The 21,728-nt window shown below is 41.0% G+C and overlaps 1 protein-coding gene across 1 annotated transcript in view; it reads right to left on the reverse strand.

Annotated features, from left to right (window-relative positions):
- Positions 1-21,041, reverse strand: part of CEP85L (centrosomal protein 85 like) — a 108,506-nt gene extending 87,465 nt beyond the window's left edge. The window contains exons 1-2 of the mRNA XM_058834393.1: positions 20,728-21,041; positions 4,180-4,341 (exon numbers count right to left, since the gene is read on the reverse strand). Coding sequence (XP_058690376.1) covers positions 4,180-4,341; positions 20,728-20,776 — 211 coding nt within the window. The 5' untranslated portion in view covers positions 20,777-21,041. The remainder of the gene's footprint in view (positions 1-4,179; positions 4,342-20,727) is intronic.
- Positions 21,042-21,728: the final 687 nt, after the last annotated feature.

A 21,728-nucleotide genomic window follows, 5' to 3' on the forward strand; every position in this document is an offset into this window, starting at 1 on the left:
AATTTATCCTATTTTAGCGGGAAATTATTACTGTAATTTTTTCCTATTTGTTAAATCCTGGGAATAGGCTACTAGAATCTGAAATAACCCTTAGTTTTTTGGTTTGTTTTTTTATCCTAAAGCCCCACAAAAATAGACAGCCAAACTCCAAGTATTAACCTCTATATTCCCACCAGCTACACAGACACTTCATTCTAGCATGCCATGGCAGTACCACTTATAAGGACTAGAGATTAATACAAACTTAAGTGCAGTGCACATTTCTGATGGTCAGGGTAGATAATATCCAAGTAACACAATAACTCTGACTCACAGAGGGCTGGACATCACTTCATAACGTGAGACTTGGCAAGCAGGGAGGAAGGAAACAAGGAAAAATGCCGCAAACACGATTATTTTCTACCCTCTAAATAATCAAGCTACTTCACCACACATAAGCCAATACTAGCCAGCATCTGAGGGTACAGAAATTAACTTCAACTCAGCTAAAATCAAACTTCTCCTGAAAATCCATCATTTTCCAAAATCACAGAACACAGAAGATGGTGACCACTGCCAGCAATCAAGATCTATGATCCTTGTGCTATTGCACTTTTGTGATACCCAAACTGATAGTACAGTCTACATGTTTGACCTACGCATTGTCAATCCCGTTATCTTTAGCAGAAGAAAACCCCTGCTCAAGATACCTCATAATTAAATTCTGCCTCCTGAAATTCAGTTCTGCTTTTCTCTATATTGAATAGCTATATTTACTAATTTTTCTTTTTCTCCTTAATGAAAAAAACAAAAACAAAAAAGTTAGACTACCAAGCTTGGGACCTGCTGGAAGAAAGCACTTGAAGGAGCAAAACCAAGTAACTTTGATTCTGGCTTTTCCATGCTCCTTGACATATAAATAAATGCTACAATCCAACTGAAGTAATTAGGGTTTTTTAATTCCTTAAAAAGATAATATATTCCCTTAAAAATGATAGACAAGTTTCCTCTGGCTCTCATAACATTAAAACAATTCCTATTCTGTCAGCTAAGCATTCCAGAGAAGTTGTTGAAGGGTTGTTAGAAAAGGGGGTTTATTAAACTGGCAGAACATCAACTCCTAATAATGTAGTAACTCTGATTCTCTGCATCCAATCTCTCTCTTCCAGGAAAGCAACATTCTATGAATTTTCACACTATTAGTTTGCAACCAGAAATGTTAAATCATGAATTGCATGTAACAATAAGGTAGAAAGATCTGGGGACTTTCTGCTGCACAAGCTTATCTGATGAAGGAAAATGTTTTGGTCTGCAAGAATCATGGGCCCTGTATCTGATCACCTCAATATCTAGTTCTTATCCCTCCCGTCCAAAAGGCAAAACTCAGAATGTGCACAAGGGAAAGAGCTCTGCTGGAGTTTAGAGACCACTTAATTTCTGCCAAGTCCCTGATTCTCTAATTAGGTAACCCAAATAAAAACAGTCTCAAAAACACTTAAAATACACACTTCATATTTCTTCTCTAAGTGCTACTGAAAGAATGATTATACACAGGTATCACAACAGTTGTTAAAATGAAGTGCAAAAGCTCATGTGAATCCAGAACAGGAAACAAACTAACAGGAAACAAATAAAACCCCCAAATACATTAACTGTAGTTTAAACAGATATAAAATGCCTTTTAATCTTTAAATTAAGAGCACTCTGAATTAAGTGTCAGATCTACCCAAACTAACATCCCCACATTTAAGGTTTATAAATTTCTGTCCTCAGCTCCCACAGTGCACATCAACATCATGCAATTTCAACAGTGAAAGTCCACTGCCTATTTCATTTCCTAATTTTCCTACCTTTGCACAACAATATACAATCAACTGAATACATTTTAACATTTTCTTTCTCCTGTCCTTGTCAAAACCCAAATATTTCCCTCCAAATCACACAGATTTGAGCCAAACAAGAGATACTTGTCTCTTTTTTTTAAAACGCTACATTTTTCTAAGAGAATGAATGCTCCTGATATTAGTATAAGTAAGAAAATGAATTTGAAAGAACATTAAAGATGTTATGAAAAAATCCTAGTAAAAATATATTTTAAATGTACCTGAGGTCCATTCCCTGCATGAGCATATTTATTAGCAACTATATATCTGTACCATCAAACTCAGGTGCAACCTTCAGCATTAAAGGAGATGTTAATGCCAATTCTCCAATTAAGTTTTTTATTTTTAGTGGGAATAATAGAAAGGAAATAGCATGTCCACAATTCATTATCCTAGCATTGTTAAAAACTGCAATAATCTCCCAATTTGCAAAAAAAAAAAAACCAAAAAACCGCTCTGAAAAATCCCCAGGAGCTTCTTCCCAAGCATCACATTGATAGCAGATGGTCAGCATCAAGTCTGCAATTACCAGTCTGGCCTGACAGTTCCACAGATGACAGTGATACTCTTTCCTTTGTGGATGTGTGCAGGGGGCAGCTTGAGAGATGCAGACAACTAGGTATCATAGGCAACAATCCCTTCCACTAAAAACATACATATACTATCAATTTCCAGGCCTGTCACATGATTCCTCCTTTAATCTTCATTTCACCATCAGGTTTCCCTCCTTTTTTCTTTAATGCTGTCTTTTCTGCTACTTGAAAGTTTTTCAAACAAGGCAGTGGGAAATGCATAACATTAAGGATACAGTAGAACTGACCACTGTCAAGCACCGAAAAAGACAAACCTCATGAGCTATCTGTTGCTGCAACCTTTCCCCTCTCTGTTTTACTCTCCTCCCCCAGCAGTCTCCCCCCACCCAGCCCTGAACAGATTATTCTCTCGCCTACAGAGAACAGAACATCTGATGAGGAGCTGTTGTTTCATTTCCTCTCCTTCATCCAACCCCTCAAATGGGGAAGCCCTCAAAAGGGGGGAGGGGAGGGCATGGTTTTAATTCAAATGCTATGTCTTAAAATACTATTGTGTAGCATTTGGCTGGGAGTGATTAAATCTATATATAAATACACAACATCAGAGTGCTTTATCCCCCCTATTTCTCTTGGGAAAAAAAAAAAACAACCTACTGCATTAATAGCCATTTACTATTTCAGTTTTGCACTCAAGAATTTGAATATCTGAGCAAAACTTTTATTTTGCCAAAGCCAACAACTGTTTACAAGTGAAAGGAAACAGAAAGCAAGTTATGAGCTGACAGATGCAACAGAAAGAGGGTGGAAGGGATTTTCTCATGTGCAAAAGAGGTCTGACAGACTTAACTGAGGCATTTGGACCTCTCCTCAGGAATGCTCAGCCCTCCACAGAGACTTCTGTCTTACACCAATTCAGCATTCCTTACTTCATTTCTACTAACTCTTCCTGTTCTTCCTCATTCCAGCTATACCTTTTGCAAAATTTATCAGGCATAGAAAGATGCTGGAGTAAAGTATATCACAGTCCTGCTGTCATTCATTATCTGTCTCAAAAATCTTACTGGGAAATAAGTCAATGCAAGAAGGAAGCCTCAAGTCTTACTACAGCCTAGTTCTCCCTCATTCCAGTGACAGGCTGCATAGGGAGGGTGACAGTGTTATGGAAACACTGCCACTGTAGAGGCTGTACCCCTCCCTGATAAAATCACCTTTGACTAATCATGATTTAATCCAAACTAAGTTCTGACAATCTTCAGATACTGTTGATTTTTCTCAAAGATTGTTGACTGTCTGTCAAATGCCATGCAATAAAATGCAAATTCCTTCCCACCAGAAGTGGAGATGAGAAGAGACGATATGTTTTCCTCACGGCACAATGAGCAAACTTTCTTTGCTGACACACACTATGTGACACACACAATGAATACCAGAAAGCACTGTCCTTTTATCAACTCCCTCACAAGTTTCTGCTTTTTCCCACTTGTTTATCAAGTGCTGTAGTACAGAACATTACTCCTCTGTATAAACCTGGCACTTCTTGCAACTGCAATTATCAAAACATGTAACACAAGCCCCCTTTTCATGGCAGAGATGCAAGTTAATGCAAACAACTCATGTAGAACTAAATTAATCAACCCTCACCAAAACAATTACTTGGCTCCAGCAAGGAAAAAACCGCATGCGCTCAACAGCTTTACAAAAGTATGGTTAGCTTGTGAAAAAGATCTTTAACACATTTTGGATAATTTCTCTCTCAGAAACCTACAAAACTTAGGACAACTCACCTTCCACACTGTCAGAACACGAGGTACCAATCCCAGTGTCCCCACTGTCAGAAGCTATGCTGTGTCTTCTCACAGGATTGTTTTGACTGCTTGATGAAATTGTTGAGGACTGCCACAGGGATTCAGTACCAGGTAACCATCCCACTGATGAATAATCTGAGCCTATAAAAAAGAAAGCCAGGTCTGTCATTAAAGATACAATACAGAAGTCAGCAACAAAATACCTGTCAAGATGAAAACTGAATCCTATGTCTCGTATATAAAACTTGAGCCAGGCTGTGTATGTGTCTTGGAGAGGTTTTTTTGTTAATTAAAATCCCTCTGCTAGACGAAAGCTTTCCCAAAACTCCAACACATGTATTTTTACTATTTAGAAATATGATGCTTAAACTTTTCTTAAACTCTTTAACACTTACCATATAATTCCTATCCTAAAACTGCTTTTCAATTCACAGCAGAATTTTGCATTGCAAGCCTTCAAATAGAAAGCAATGAATTAATTTTGGGACAGAAACCAGTTGAAGATTTGGCCACTGAGATACAGTCCTCTTCTACTGTGCATAAAAACTATATGATCTAGCTGATACAGCCAGCAATGAAATCATCAACAGCGATACTCAAAGTAATTCCTTATGTAGCTGCACACAAACTGCCTCTGTGAGACATATCCATTTAGTGGTTTGTTTAATTTTGGTTAATTTTTAATCTAAATAATCGTTAAAATATTACAATTTAAAACACCATTCAGAGCAGCAATTAGTTCCTCTGTTCAAGGAGTTTTTAAAGTAGGCCACATATTCTCACAGTCAACCTCAAGGGAAAATTTATCACAGTACAATCCCAGAAAACTGTTACAATTTCCAATAGCCAGTATCTAAATATGAGCATTGTTTAAAGGCAGAATATTGGTCACCACACTCATACTCTGAACCAGCACAGGCACATAAAGAGCCGTGGAAAAAAGCACGGATGCTCTTCATTTATATATAATCACATACATACACCCCCTCTAGCACTTAGCTTTGTATAGCACTTTCAGCAGGAAATGACTCATGAAGAAGTATCAGCTCACATATAATGTCTCTTATGCTACATGACATTATTTTTAGATCATTTAAACACTTTAAGCAGTGTCTATCTGAAGTCACAACAGCAACTTGCCTCTGTAATGACATCTGCTATTTCCTGTAAATTAAATAGTTCAGAAAATGATGCAAAAATTAAGTATGTGGGTACATATATAACCCCATCCCTCAAGACATGAATACATACATGATCCCCATATAGCAGCCAAATCACTAGACCTAGTAGCCAGAGTGGTAACAGCTTGCCAAGCCACTTGAAAATTGAGGAACACGGTAAATACTTACACAGTAAATTCCTTATTGCATGCACTATTGAATTGTAACATGACATCTAAAACAGTATTTTTTGTAGGTAGGTTCTTGAAGGCCTTAAGTATGCCTGTCCATCACATTAGCTTCAATTTCATTCTCCATTGAGATGGAGAATTAATGCTTCTTCCTCCCTTTAGCTCATTTGCGTATCTTTTCTCCCCGTAATTCAAAATCACCCTCTCTTCCCCTTCATTCTACTTCAGCCATACCTTGTGCAATGCATTTCCTCTCTTCTTAGTTTTTCCTCTGCAGAAGTCTCTTTAACTATTCCAGTGAGTATCTTTCAAATCCAAGGGTGAGAGGGAAGACCAGAGGAGCCAGACATGAACACATGTGCCCATGGCTCACCAGTCACACCCTGTAAAGGGGTCCCAGCCAAGATTCCAAAGGAATACCACTCCAGGTGTCATCCTTCATATCACCCTCTCTGTGTCATCATCTAATGTACTCAAGTGTGACCGTTTTGCATAGAGCTAGTGGGAAACTGGGACATTTCTTCCTCTCCTACCATACAGCACATTTTTCACTAACACTCTGGCTGCTTTGGGAATAATTTTACCACCCCTCCCTCTGAACAGGGCTACTTTCCACAAGAATTACAATTCATCCCTCCCAAGCTGCATCGAGATATTCCAGCAAGAGTAAAACTGACTTATGGAAGGCCAAGCTAATTAAATCAGAGACAGTTCTGGTTTAGGAGACATTTAAAATACATTTATAGAAGAGAAATTTAGATTGATTCACCCTTTATTATGCCATTCTCCACCATACAACTCTATGGTGACATTTCAGCTTTTAAGTATTACACATGTTAAAAGAAATGCAGCAGATCATTTCATATGGAGCAGTGATAGCATTAACACAGCATTAAGTGTCAAACTTTTAGATCTCTTGGTTAGACAAATGCTCAGCATGTGAGCCTACAACCATCCATATACAAACCCTCAAAAGGGAGAGCTACTTTTTGCTCTGGTGGAACTTTGAGGAATAAAAGCTAAAAATAGCACAGAATGAGAGTAACTTAAGAAAGGACTTTCAGAAGTCATCTACTCTTAGCTTCAATTGAAAGCAAGATAATTAGATCAGACTACTGGGGGGGGGGGGGGGGGGGGCATCCAGCTGAGTCTTTAACACCTCCAAGGACACAGATTCCACAACCTCTCTGGTTCTTCCAGCATTTTACCATCTTCCATTCCAAGAAAATTTTCCAAAAATCTCGAGAGTCTCTCACATTCCAAACATATTGTTACAATATACTCCAAAAGATGCAACAACCCAGTACAACCAGATTTGGTGAACAAACAGGGGTAACATACTAGAGGGGGCAGACAGTCATTCCCACTGGGATCTCTTCAGGTACTGTAAGAAGAGAAAATAACAGGCACCACAAAACACCCTGCTATAATCTATTCTCAGTTTTATACCTACACACAGACAGCCTGGGACACACCAAGCCCCAGGTGGCATGCCAAAGCACAGGTCCAGGAGGACATGCTGGCACGACACAGAATCAAAGCTTTCTGGAGCACCTTTGCACCCAAGGGCAGTTCAGCATCACAAAGTTAACTCACGAAGCCTGATCCTTGAGCTGGTAGGCCTGAAGAAGTTAAGTGCTGGTACACATCCATAGCTACACACAACATGCCAGAATGCGGCTGGCAAGATTTTCTAAGCTCTGACTCAACACAGGCCAGCCAGATCCCATCTATCTTTCTAGGGAAATACACAAGTCTACCTGCATAGTGCTCTGGGCCCCAGAAGGGTCTCTTCAGTCAGGCACTCCCCTCTCACATCCCATGGGATGCACAGCTGGCTGTGCACAGCAGCCAGAGTGCACCCACAGTGCTGTCACCAGGATCATGCCTTTTTTTCCAGCCATCCTGTACACAGAGGTGTGAACAAGGGCTGGGGTGGAACAGTCAGTTTTTTCACTGGATTTCTACTGTTGAGGAAAAGACTCTACATTTAAAAAGGGTATGTCCCAAGAAAGACACTTGGTTTAATTTTCAGTAGGTAAATAGTATGTGGGTTTTAACCCATTTTGGGTATGTCAATAGAACATGATTGCCTATGATCATTTCAATAAATGCTTTCTCTTTGCTCCCCTGACATTAAACATACTCCTTTCTTTTTCTGAAAAGGATAGCTAATGATGTAATCCAGGAGTCTACAGTTTTTAATGTTTCATGGCACATCCACACAATTGTGTAACCTTGCAGACCTAGTGGAGATTCTATTTCATAGAAGGCCATTACAAATATACAAGTGTCTGCATGAGAAAGTGAGTTCAATCAGCTTTGAAAAGCTGTAACATAATCAGCCAAATACAAGTACCAAGATAGTAGAAACAAACCCAAATATTAAGCCTGAACAGTAAGTAACCCATAAAATAGGACCTTATAGACCTCATTAGTCCAAGACATTATTTAAAAATTAATGTATTACTTTCTTTATTTGAAACTCACCTTCTGAGCCAAGTCGTGAGGAATCCCTGATTGCTATGCACCCCATTCTATACTCCCCATCTCCTTTTTGAACAGCTCTCTGCAAATGCATGATCTTTCATACAGCAAACAGCCTACACTAAAATAACCAAGTGTAAAAGGGGAAGATACACAGGAGTCCCTACACTGCTTAGCCAGCACACCTGCCTCACCCTGCTGCTCTGATCTCGAACCTGCCAATCAACAGCCAGTGTCCATCTGCCCAAAATACAGAGTGGGGTAAGAAAAGCAAGCAAAAATTTCTAATCAACATTTGTGCTGCTGAATTGCACATTAGTATCCATGGATGACCATTCTTTACTGGGCCAGAAAAATCTACCTTTCATAGGATTCAGTAGAAGAGAAAATAGTGTCATCCTACCAGGCTACAACTTCCACCAACAAACATGACAAAATACATATAAGATCATAAAAAAAAATCTCAAAAGCCTTGTTTATACAGACAGTTGATGACTCCCTAAATTTGATCAGTTAAATATACCAACACAGTCCTCTGTTTCCAGTCTAGGAATTTAAACCAGATCCTTTTACAACTAAGCATATAAAGGGCAGGAAGTAGATTATTAAAAGGGAACAGTTGTTGAAATTTCATTCCACAAAAACATGTATCTTTTTCTGTGTGTTACAGAGTGCTGTCATCTATTGCTGTCAGTAAGACTCACAGTTAATTCTGGACAATTACCACACCTAATTTCATGCACGGATCCCCTATGATGTACATACACAAAATAATAACATTACCATCTTTATATTTGGTTCCTAAAATACCTCTAATATGCTTGAATGTAAAGATTATTATTTTAAGTGACAGCTATGATACTGTTACTTTACCTACACATTGAATGGAAAGCAACAGCAAAAGACTTAACTGGGTTTCACAGCAGATATATCCTAAACAAAGAATACTGATTTTTTTTTTTTCTATTCCACACTGTGACTGACATAGATTGTGACCAGAAAGGAATCACCCACGACAGTCAGTGCAAATTTATACAGTCAAAGGATTCTGAAGAAGACCTCTCTACAGTACTATCGAAACTAACCATGCAAAGTTCATTCTAGTCATCATGGATGTGACCAGGCTGTACAGTCGTATTTCACGCCAGGGTGGCACTGAAGTCTGCCTGAAGCCCTTTCAAGGAAAGAGAGTCAGCATTCAGCCCAAAGACACTGTCACAATTAATTACTTTACCCTCACCATCTGTACCTTTACCCAAAACACTGCTAATTATGCAAAGATCGTATGACAGTATTTTGAAAGAAGTCAACTCACCTTCAACCCAGTTCCACTCATATAATCCCCTGACACTGCTGAACTTACTCCCATTGCATCTTCTACACACACCTACCTTCTCAATAAGTTCTCTAAGGTGTCACAGCCCCTCTTTTGCTCTCTCTCCTGTCCCACTGGGCTGCATAGCCACATATCTTTTCAAAATGAGAAGTCTATAAACAAACCCATAAGTGGTCTCTCAATGATACAGTTGCTGTATTGTAGGAAAAAACTGTTGGAAAATGTTTGTTTACTCATCATACCTGCAAGATCATTACTGGCACAAGATTAAAGAAAATATCACTTTGGCATGTGCTTCATGCACAACAAGCCTTCAGGTAATATTCTATTTTTTTTTAACTGCTGAAAAGATAACATGATGAGAAAAGGCAATGGAGGCAGGGGAACCCAAACGCTAAAAAGCCTTTCCAAAGGTAGACATAAGAGCAGATGTCATACTTTAACACATTCATATAGGGCTTTAAAAAAAGCTAAGAGTTAGCAGTAGAAGGGTGCAACAGCAGTCTCCTTCAGTCTAAGGTGGATGATAAAATGCAGTCATTCAATCCGATATCCTGACACAATAAAAAGATCCTGGCATGGCAGTGTTCCTTCCAGACACAGGCAAAAAAAAAAAAAACCCAAAAAAAAAACCAACTTACTTTGATAAATAACTACTTCATAAATTCTTTAGAAAATAATGTTTAAAAAACAGCATCCCAACTCTAACCTCCTAGACACATACTTCCTTGGTGCACTTCATCTCCATGGTCCTTCTGCAAAACAAATTGCAACTTCTATTAATATAAAAGTCCCAGATAAGTTCCATGTCTACTATGCAAGCTTTTCTCTTTCAGGGTGAGGAAAACATTGGAAAGAGAGGTTTCTGCTGCTTTCAGGGAAGGTGCCCAGATGACAGTTTCTAGATCCTTTTTTTTACAAATGCTCTGGAAGTGGTGGAAACTCACAGCTCTACCAGCTGGCCATGAACTAAGATACCAGAAGGTCCCTAGTCCCTCCTCTCACATGAATGCAGCTAAGAGTAGGTGGATGATACAGTTTATTCAAAGTGCAATAAGAAGCAGGATAAAGTGGGATGAAATGACAGCCTGAACTATTAAATTTTTACATTTCAGTTCCTCAAAAGTACATTACAGTGTCAGATAGCTCAAGTATGATTCATTCTAAGGACTCATATCCTTTATTAGTGTGCTTTCTTGACAAAGCCTGCAAGCTATTTAACTAAGTTCTCATAGTTTTCCAGTTACACATGGATTAGAACAAATCTAAGCATGAAGAAAGATAAAAATGAACAGATATAGAAGGAAGCAGGGAAAGAAAAATAGGAATGTGAGATTTTAAACAGAAGACTATTGAGAGAGACCTTTTTACCAACATTTCTACTTGTAGAGGCTGATAACTGCCTCCTCTGTATTACTAATGTGCAAAAGAATTAACCTAGTAGAGAGAAAAACATAAAATAGTCGAGGAAAAAAATTAAAGTAGAAGAAAGAAACCTTAAGAAGAAAATATTCAAAATATAATCCTCAAATTACACATACACCTGACTGGCAGTATCAAAACTGCCTTTACAAAAAAAAAAAACCCAAAAAAAACCAAAAAAAAAAACCCAAAAAAACAGGTTATGGTCATATTTTAAGGAACATAAACTTCTGCTTCAGTTTCCTGAGAGCTAAATTTTAAGTGGATTGTGTCACCAAACCTCCAGTTTCTTTTGCCTCTCAAATTTCTTATAAAGGTTAAATAGTTTGGGTTATTTTCCCCCTCAGAAGTGGCTAAATGTACAATCTCTCATCATAGATAATTACAAGTATAAAACATTTGTTTTCTATACAAAACAGTATTTCAAAGTGAACCTTTACAAGGTCTGATTTTTATGACTTAACAAATGTGCACAGGACTGTACAATAACAAGCTACAAAGTATCTCATGCAGGAAAGTATGCAATTTAAAGGAACAATGGCAACTAAAAATCATAAATAAGTCAATTGGATGGATGAGCTTCTGAGAATCTTGCCATGGCAGATCAAAGACACAATCAGGTAGCTCGCTCTCTATAAACCCCACCAGAGCCTATAGAAAATAAGAAGTGAACATCCCTGTCTTTCCAGCAAAGAGTCCAGCTGGCCAGCTTATGCCACTGGCTAAAATGAGTCTGAGCTGGGAACACTGTTTGACATCAGAGCTAATTGGATCTACTGGTCTACGCAAAGGCTGCTCAGCCTGCCCAGACACACACACCCGTCCTGCTTCCCCAGCGTAACCGCTGCCACTCCAGAGCCTACAGAAGGTAGGCTCAGGAACAAACTGTCCTTGCTTATGGAAAAGGTGATCTGCTAATTGACTTTCTAAGCTTTTCAGCAAGGGGTCCGACAAGAAGCAGTGCCAAGGAGGGAGTGGGAACATACAGGCCTGATGCCCAGAAGCAACCAGGCTTATCCTACTGCCAAACTGCACATTGAGGCAGATTCTAAACTGGAGCAAGATAGGCGTAAATCTCTGGCTGAGGAGGAAAAATCTGTTCAGCTAGCAGAGAGCTGTGTTCAACTATTAACTAAAAAGGTGGCAAAATCCTTAAACTGACACAAGTACGTAATACTGGGCTTTGCCTTCCCTAACTTCTACTCTAGAAAGTACGTAAACCAAACACCAATTCATAACACACTTTATAATTCATACGTAGCATTTATACGTAGCTATTTATCATCAAACCAATGATTAAATTCCAACCTTGACAGGAAAGAAGGAGGTTTGCTTTCATTTCATTACTGACAGGAGGAAGACCAAAAACTCAGTCCAATTGTTGATGGCACTCCTGTGAGTTTTCTGCTTCCAGATAGCACATTTGCATAAAACAGAACTTCAAAATACAAACTGCAGATGTTTCTTATTTCATGTTTGGCACACACACTACAACTATTACCTCATGCCTGCTATGCTGGCTTGCCTCTTTGTTTTTGGACTCAATGCACTATTCACCCCATGGAAGCAAAAAATGATATTCCTAGTTTCCATTCACCTCTGTATACCAACTACAGAGGAGAAGGCTACCTTTTACACTTGGAAAGTTTATCAACAGCAGTATGAAGAGGAGAATACCAAGGAAAATAAACACATTAAGTTATGCTTAAAGTTAATATAAACTTTGAACGGCAAGCCCTCAGGACATGCAGTCAGTTCTTAGGGTCTGTTAAAAGAGCTGTGCACTTGCAGTTGATCAGCTGAATCCTTCTATCAAAAAAAATGTAATGATCACAGGTTATAACATTTAACCCCTTCTTACAGCTTAGCTTTATCGTTATTCAAAACCAGGTAACTTGTTCTCCAAGCTGTTTGTCATGGTAACATTTTTCTTACAGAATTACCTTTGTCCTCTCTCTCTCTGTTTAAAGGCTTAATTCAATCTCCTCTGTGCATGGGGAAAAGTGAAGTAATCCTAACTGCTAAAATGAGTCAAAAAATACTAAATGGTTTTAAGTAGCTCCCACGCTTTGCAAAATGGAACAAATAAGAGTCTAACAGTCTTACTTTACGAAAGAAAAGTGCATCATTTGTCTTCTCTTTGTAGTCATATATCAGTTCTAAAAATATCCTTGACACCAAAATAAATGGAGAAAACAGAGACTCCCCCAAAATAAAATTTCGCTGAAATATTTTGCTCAAGTATGAAAAATGAAGGAAAAAATCTTAGCACTGTTAAAGAGGTGCATTATTAACACAACAAGACTTACTTTAATGTGCAAGTATCACAAAACTGAGCCTCCAGGCTATAGGTTTAGTGCATGCTAATAGAAGTATGCAGGGAGTAACAGAACTATGCAAGGGAGTTCCCACATTGTTACATTTCAGGAGAAAGGCTGAAATTCTGTCTTCATGTAAGACATAAGGAGATTTTCCTTACAAACTTCCAGTTTCCAGCCAATGTCACAGAGCACAACTTTTCCCCACACTTAGCTTTAGAGGCTCCTCACACCTATTCAATATAAGGAAGGACAATACCCTGGAAACTGAGAAGTAGTAGTTAAAAAAAAAAAAATCATTCACAATACACCATCAACTCTATTCAAGATACCTTCAGTCAAAACCAGCACTTCTTGTGTTTCTGTCTTCACAACTACAATCACTTTAGATGTAAAGCTTTACATTACAATAATTCTACCAACCACACAAAACCCTTTGTTCAATCAGTTTGGTAATTGCAGATGTTGAGAACAGAAAGGATTTCAGACTGCAACTGTTATCTTTGGTTTTGCTAAGTAGAAAAAATGATGAAGTTTTGAGCAACGGTATTTCCAATGTCTTTTTGTGCTTTTAGTTGGGTTGCTACACTTTGTACTTTGTTTTCTTATTATCTGCAGAACCACCAGGTCTCTGATAAGTGTTAGCCACTGAACTTTTAAACAAAGCACTAATTCTCAACTTATGAATGCCCCTAGAGGCACTGAGAATTGCCAAAAGGCCTAAATGCTGAACGTAGGCATTCGGGCGAGAAGACACCATCTTATAAGAAAGACAGGCTTGAAGAAAAAAAAAAGAAAAGGTTAATTTGTTTTGAAACATTAAAAAAAGTTGCAGCTTTCCACACCATCTGGAAACTATGCTATGAAAGGAGTAAAACAAACATTAAAAATATAAGGATACCTTATAAGGAATCTCAGATCTGACTCCAGGATCATTCAGGAATGTTTCTCCTCTGAATGCCACACCACTGGCCTCTAACATATCAGAAAGCTGAACGCATCTTTCTCTTTTTTAATTGCATTTGCTAAGTCTACTTCAGGTATTTTAAGAAACAAAGAAGCAGTTAATACCTTTACTTGACACTACTTGCACTGGCCCTCCTTAGCAAAACTGAGAGAGTCTGCCACCACCTCTTCAGTCATTATCCATTATTCTGGACTAGCTTAAACCTTTGAGTCCACTAATTGGAGGAAGTTACACTGTCCAATGGAATTAATGTCACTTTTTCCTGATCTTCACTTAACCTTCCTTGACCTTCCTGGTAAGTCCGGGGATTAACTATATACTTCCTGATGTCATCTGCAGCAGCAAACCAAGACTGTGCTGGGAGATTTTTCCACTGTCCACCAGCTGATTGAAAAGCTAGCCTATTTAACCCTACATGTCCCACACCTGCCAGACATCAGGATAGATGCTTTCTGCAGTGAAACTGACAGATTCCTGTCAGATGCCTGACACCGGGGCCAAGCAACCGTAAATCCCTCATTCAGTATTTAACTTCAGTATTTTCCTGGTCCAGCTTCCCCAGTTAGTTTGCTGTAGGGCTGAGCAAGTGTTAGAGTGGGTACATGGGAAGCATATAAGTGGAGGTACACAGAAAGGTGGGAGCAACTACCCACTAGATTATTTTAGCTGCAAAATGAAATCATGCCCTGCAATCCACCTACACACACCCCTTCAGGCAAAAAGAGGAGTTTACCTGCCATATTTTCCTACATTTCAGAGACTATCACACCTTTAAAGAAAAAAAAGAATAAAAAATCCTCAAAACTGAGCCTCTTTTCTTTGTGTTACAGATGGGACTTTCGAATCTCAAAAAACAGCAGAGATCCCTGGGGAATGAGGAACAGAAAGATGCAGTGTCATTTACGGCACGGCTGGCTGCAGAGAAATAGGTCACTTGAGCGTGGTTGGGCAATCAATAGGATGTTCGCACTCAGGCAACCAAGCCAGATGCCGTGGAGCACAGTGCCCAGGGAAAGCTAGCATCCTCAGGGGCAATTCCACAGGGGTCAGCAGTTTCTGGGAATATGAGACATCCTGACATATCATCAGAACTAACACACTTGGGAGCATATTTACATGAGTTATTCCCTGCTGTGAGTTCTTCTCTTCTCCAGCCATCCACTTCTAGGCCTCTGCAGCTGATCTGCAGTGTCCCACCGGCCACATTCGGTGCCTCCTCAACTTGCCCAAGACAGCAAGAAACTTCATGTAGGAGCTTACGGCAAGAGCTAGAACTTATTATACTTCAGTACACCTTCCCCCAGTGTTGGCAGGAATAAACTACAGGACACTATATTTAGTATTATTCCAGAAAAAAAATATCAAAATATAATGGCTTTCTCCTGAAGAAGTTTTATGGAGTGCAGCTGCCCAGAGCTGGGGAGGCTGCAGGGGGGCCTGCATGAGGAGTGTCTGGGGCTGCCAGGCAATGGACACAGCCGGTCCCAGACGGCTCCAGGCAGCCACAGCAGGGTTCAGCTGAGCCCCCACTGCCATGACAGCAGTGCCTAAGGGAAAGCATTTGTTCAGAAAGAGCAATGAGTCAGGGAGAACAAGAGTGCGAGGAGCAGTCCTGCGAAAGCAGAGGCAAGAGCAGGAGCAGAGGTGGAGGAGCAGGAGCTCCAAGCAGAGGTACCCTGTAAGGGCCTAGAAGGACCAGGCTGGAGCAGGGCAACAGCACGAGGACGGAGAAAAGAAGTGAAAAGGAGTCGACATGGACTGACACCATGGCCAAATCTGTTCTGCCTGTGACAGCAGCTGGCAAGCAATCTCTGTCTTCATCTCCACATGAGCTTTTCCATCCTATTTTCTCTCCTGTCTCACTGAGAATTGGGAACAGCAAGCAGTAGTGAGTAGTGAGCCAAGGCTAACCCGTGGCAAAAGCCAGTAAGAAATCCACTTTTTGAATCACAGTGAATACGCCTGAGTGTGTTTTAAAGCTAATCACAACCACAATGAGACTGTTTCATTGTCAGTGTACAATTCTAAGACATATTTGGCCACCCAAGAGATTGCTGAAAACTACAACCAAGTCAGCACTTTTTCAGCCAAAGAACCACCAGCACAGGAAATGACAATTAGTTTAACTCTCTAACTATTAAACCACAGGCAAGTTGTACGTTAAAGACAAGCATCCAAAGAGTACAGAAGACAGAGCAGTTGATATTGAACAAGAATCGTATTATCTCTCTTCTCCTTGTCTACAGCAAACAGGCTTTGCTTTCAACAATGGTAGATGATCACCTCTCACTACAACCTGAAGTCATGCAATTTAGGAGGCTTTCAGCTATTCTTACCACCATGCACCATATTTTGAAACACATGGGTTCTTTAACAGGTATTAAGTGCCTGGCTAAAATCTTAGCATAAATAACTTTGCACTCTAAGAATCAATATATGATTGACATAAATTCTAGACATTATTTGGAGAATCTACAGGTGCTGTTTTCCTACTAACACTTACTTCACCACCTCCCCCAGGGCAGACAGAATGGCTCAGGCTGCTTTTTACTACATATTTATTCTGTAAAACAAATGCATTACTCTCCAAATTACTAAAGTAGTAACTGCTTCCTTTAACTAAAATTTTAAAAGCAAAGAATTACTACAACCACAAATCAATATTCAGTCAGTTAAAGTGTAACATACAGGAGATCAGAATAACTGCTAACCTCCAAACCAACACCATAATACACCCTTACATCCATCATTCTTTTCTTGCCAAGCATTTAAGATAAAAGTGTTCTACACACACTAAAAGAGTGGATGCTATATCCATAAAAGTGAGTTGCCTGGAGGGAGGAAAAAAAAAAAAAAAGACATTTTTGAAAGGAAGTAGTTCCTGTTCACCATCACTCAAACACAGAATGTCATTTGACCCCATAGTGATCTGTGAAAGACAGCAGAGGCCATTCTAGCAGCCCGTCTTGCAGCTGGAACCCTACATTTTAAGTCTGGGTGGACGATCTTTATAATGCACCACATACAAACACATTTATTCACTTATAACTGGTAACCAATTTAAAATCTACACTTGGAGTAACTCACCACTTATTGCCTTGCCTAGCCTGTAAAGATAAACCTGCATTTTCAAGATGCTTCCAAATCTGCACCATCCCTGGCTGCACATCTCCTATAGCGGAGCAAGAAAATTTGTTACAGAAACAAAAGCACTGGACATTTGTCTCTTCCTCCACCTCAAAGGATGAAAACGAATATCATCAGCCCCACCCTCTTCACCCTGGATGAGATAGGAAGCTGCCTGTGAAGTCCACATGCACCCCAAGAAGGCAGTGCCCCACGGGCCTTACAATGTGCTGGGACCTCACTGCTGCTGACACTTTGCTTGTGACATCACTAAATAATCTTTCAGACCCACGTGTGTCACACTGCCAGTGAGGCACAAGGATTGCAGGGAAAATCACACTGCCAGGGCTCCAGGAGCAGAGGGGTGCAGGCTACTATTTTTAGGGAGGGCCAATAAAATCCTTTTGATGTCCAACATTACCAATAGGCAATAATGGACAGTGGAAAGAAACTTGACTGGAGGTGGCATAGTTTACTAAAAGTAATAAATATATGTGTTACTTCATTTCAAAGAGCGCTTGTTTCACTTTCCATAAGCATCTGTTGGACACACATGGCCTAACCAAATCTAGATGAGCACTTTCACAGTCTTAAAAGAGTTATTTACCAAGTATGCATTTCAAAGGCTGGTCTAGATAAATAAGCAAAGGGATTAAAATGCTGTATGCCCTTCACTGCAGTTAAATTCTTACAGCACATGAGTAACTGCTGTCTTTACAGAGGTACAAACTATGCTGCAAGGGTTTCATAAACAGTCACGTGTACAAGAAGACTGAAAGGCTCAAATCAATCATATACATTTCAAATACAGCAATTTAATTTTTCAGGACAGGCACTGAGACTGTAAGGAGCTGAAATTATTTTGCATGAGTAGCAACCTTTGTCATTAAATTCACTGATTGTACAAGGAGTACCTGTCTAAAATAAAAAAAATATCTCAGTGGGATGCAAACAGCAAGACAGCAAATTTTTTTTTCAGGACAGGCACTCCTATTGAACCAAAAAGCAAGTACCATTTGGAAATGAGAAGAAAGAATAAAACTGAAGGTCACAAATTAAATATGCTCCAGAAGTCTCCTTGCCTCTTACATTTTAAGATAACCAGAATTAATTTGCATCTATTACAAAAAAACTGGTAATTCCCTTGTGTAAACAGCTCAGTAAGCACCTAGCTTTGTAAAGGAATTGTATGATTTTCAACTGTCTGATTTTCAAAAGTAAGACTTTTAAACACCCATATTCATAGATAACTAAAGTACAACTAGCAAAACAGAAGCTTTTCAGTATAAAAATACTGTTTACAAAAAATTATCAAGTCATTAACTGTTATACTCCCAAAACAATAAGAATCTATATCAAATAGCGCTATTGAAGTATGAAACATATCTTGACAGAATAAAGGTTCCTTCACATTAAGAAATAAGCGCCTAAACTCCTGCTTCCTAGTAGGACGCTACTGTCCTGCTAAAAAATACTTTTCCCACGAACAGCTTCCTTACAGAAGAAACATCTAACATGGCAGTAACAATAGCACAGGATCTTAGAAGCTGTCATTCCTTCAATAAAAATACCTGCACGGAGCTAATTAACTTCCACATCTTCAGATTACAAACCACACAAAACAGCTTCTCAACTGTTTCCCAGTAGGACAGATGAAGGAGGGCACTCTTCTGTTGGAAATTATAATGCACACATCATCCCTCAAGGTTAAACCTCAACCTACTTGCCTTCCAATTAATCATCACTTTCTGTTAGTTTATCTTATCTCAAATTAGATACCAGTTTTTCTACCTTACACTTCTATTTCTTACAGAGAAACATACATTTAAATACTCAGGGTTAATACAAGTTCGAAAGAAGAAAAGGGATAGGGGAAGAACTAGAAGCAATACACAAAAATTTGTTCTCAAGTCTTACAGACAATTCTGACAAACATGCAAAGCAAAACATTAATCCAATAATTCACTGGAATTGCTGATAAATTCAACACGTTCTAAAACACTTTATTTGACCCCAAATAAAAGGGAAAACAATATATCAAATGTCACAATCTAAAGTTTTCTGAAACAAGTGAAAAATTAATACCAACAACCTTTGTAATGGTCTGAAATTAGTGTCAGAGAACATCGTGACATAACCATTTAATGTTCCTGTCCCAAAGACAAATAATAAAGAACTGAAACACCCTAAATTCCTCCAGTTTCCGTCAAATTAACTGAAATCTCCACACCTATTGTTCAGAATACCCACTACCTTTGCAGGCTGTAGTACAAAGATAATGTAACTCCATTCTTTTGCAGGAAGCACTAAATAATTTTTTAAAATGCTTCAACAAGGCAAATGTGTTATACATACGAATTCATAACTTAATCACAGTACAGAAAAAAAGAACAATGCCTTCTTTCACCTTATAGGGATGAACATTAGCCTACTTGTAGAGATTCAGGCAGCTGCTGAGAATGTCTTAGCAGCTCTTGTGTTTGCAAGAAAAACCCCGTCAGTCGTAAGCAAAACAATCTCGCCATTTAAATATGTCAGCTAACTGTATACACATTATACAGTCATCCTTTGCAAAAAATAAAACATAAATCCGAATTTCTAAAGGAGAGAAATTACTCCAACAGCACTACTTTGCACTTGCAATGGCAGAGCCAAACCACAGACCTCCACTTGTGATCAATTGCTTCAATAAATCAAAACGTGACAAAATATTTGCAGAAGCCCTGCCAGGCTAAGACAGGTGATACAGCCCGTAGTATTTTCAAATCCTGAAAAAGGCATCCTAAAGAGCCGGTACCTTGCCTTACCTGCCCAAAAGCAATGCTCACACGGCTCTGCAGCCAATTCACCGGTTTTGCTCTGCCAGTTTGACAGCCGTGACGGGGAAAGTCAGCCCATCGCTTGCACAGAGGTGTCTTCCCCTGGAACAACCTAACTCCAAGCATTTACATTTCAACGCATCCCTGCCAGCCTACAGGAACTAGGCTCTAATTAAACCAAAGACAGAGAAGTGGTGGAGAAAAAAGGGGCAGAAAGGGGAAAAAGAAAAAACAACCAAAAGAAACCCAAACCAAGACTCGACCCATTTGTTCCGGTCTGAATTTGAAACGAAAAACCACCAAGAGCAACACGCTTCCACACACTCTGCTTAAGGGGACGCTAACACAAATCGGGGACGGAAGAGAAAGCCCAGAACATGGAAACGGATTATGTAGGTTAAGCTCAGCTTTTGTCATCCGCTGCGAGGTCCAGCTAAGGAAACGCTGAGCCCCCGGCTGGGGCCGATTCGGCGCCGGCGGCACCGGGCCGGCCCCCGCGCCCCCTCCGGGCGCCACGTCCCCCTCCGGGCGCCGGGCGCGGGGAAGGGGCCGCGCCGCTTCCCGCGAGCTGTGGGGGCAGAGCCGCTTCCTTCGGCGTTCCCGCGGGGACCCGGGAGGGAGCCGGGCCAGGGGAGGGGAAGCGGCGCGGGCCCCCGTGCCTCCCCCCCGCCCCAGCCCCTTCCCTCTTCAGCGCTCCTTACCCGCCTTGTAGCCGCGCAAGCCGGGCTGGGGGTGCAGCCCGCCCCACATGGTGCCGCGCCGGGCCGGGCCGGAGGACCGCCGCTCTCCGGCGGGCGGGCTGGCGGCCCGGATGGGCGGCGGAGGCGGCCGCTCCCGCTGCCGCTGCCCGGGGAGCTCAGCGGGGCGCTGCCGCCGCGGCGGGGGCTGCTGCCCGCCCCAGGGGCGCCGCGGCCATGCTGCCGGGCTGCCGAGCGCGCTGGGACCCGGCCACCCCCTCGCCGGAGACAAAACTTGCTCTATTGCGCTGCCGCCGCCGCCGCCGCCTGCCTCTCTGGCGCTGGCAGCGGGGCGGGGACAGGGGCGGGAGCGCCGCAGATGCGGCTGCTGCTGCTCGGGGCCGGACCGCTTACATAACCCGGCCCACGGGGCGAGCCGCAGCGAGGGGCTGCGGCGGGGGGCGAGTCCGCACGGGCCATCCCGGGCCGGCCCAGCACAGCTCGGCCCGCTCAGGCCCCGCCGGGCTGCGGAGCTGGTTTTGGGCTCCGGTTTGGCCACGTATTCGCCGTCCGCTCAGCCTGGGCTCGGGGAAGGGGCTGGTGGGCAGCGGAGGGTGCCCGTCCCCCAAGGAAAGCGCTGAGCTGAGAGCACTTAGCCTGGTGTAAAGGTAATCGGAAAAGGAAAGTGAAATGCCTGACTCCAGGGATGCGGCACTGGAAATAGCCAAGGCCAGTATGCGCAGACTTTAGTAAGTAGAGTTCATAATAAAATCACTATTTCCCCCTACTTACGTTTGTTTTACTGAGAAAATGGTGTGGAAATAAAGAAAAATGTTTGAATGATCAGTTCCACCAAAAGATCCACAGTAACATCAAAAAATTTAAGCCACAGGACTGGGAACAAAATGCTCCTGTCAGCAATAATTCAAACCCAATAAGAGGCGCATCCCCTCTCCACACTGCTTTGAGTCTGCTCCAAATACTTCAAAAGATTGTTCTGCAATAGCAGACTTCTTGTTACTGCT

The sequence above is a fragment of the Poecile atricapillus genome, chromosome 3, assembly GCF_030490865.1.
Source record: "Poecile atricapillus isolate bPoeAtr1 chromosome 3, bPoeAtr1.hap1, whole genome shotgun sequence".
Lineage (NCBI taxonomy): Eukaryota > Metazoa > Chordata > Aves > Passeriformes > Paridae > Poecile > Poecile atricapillus.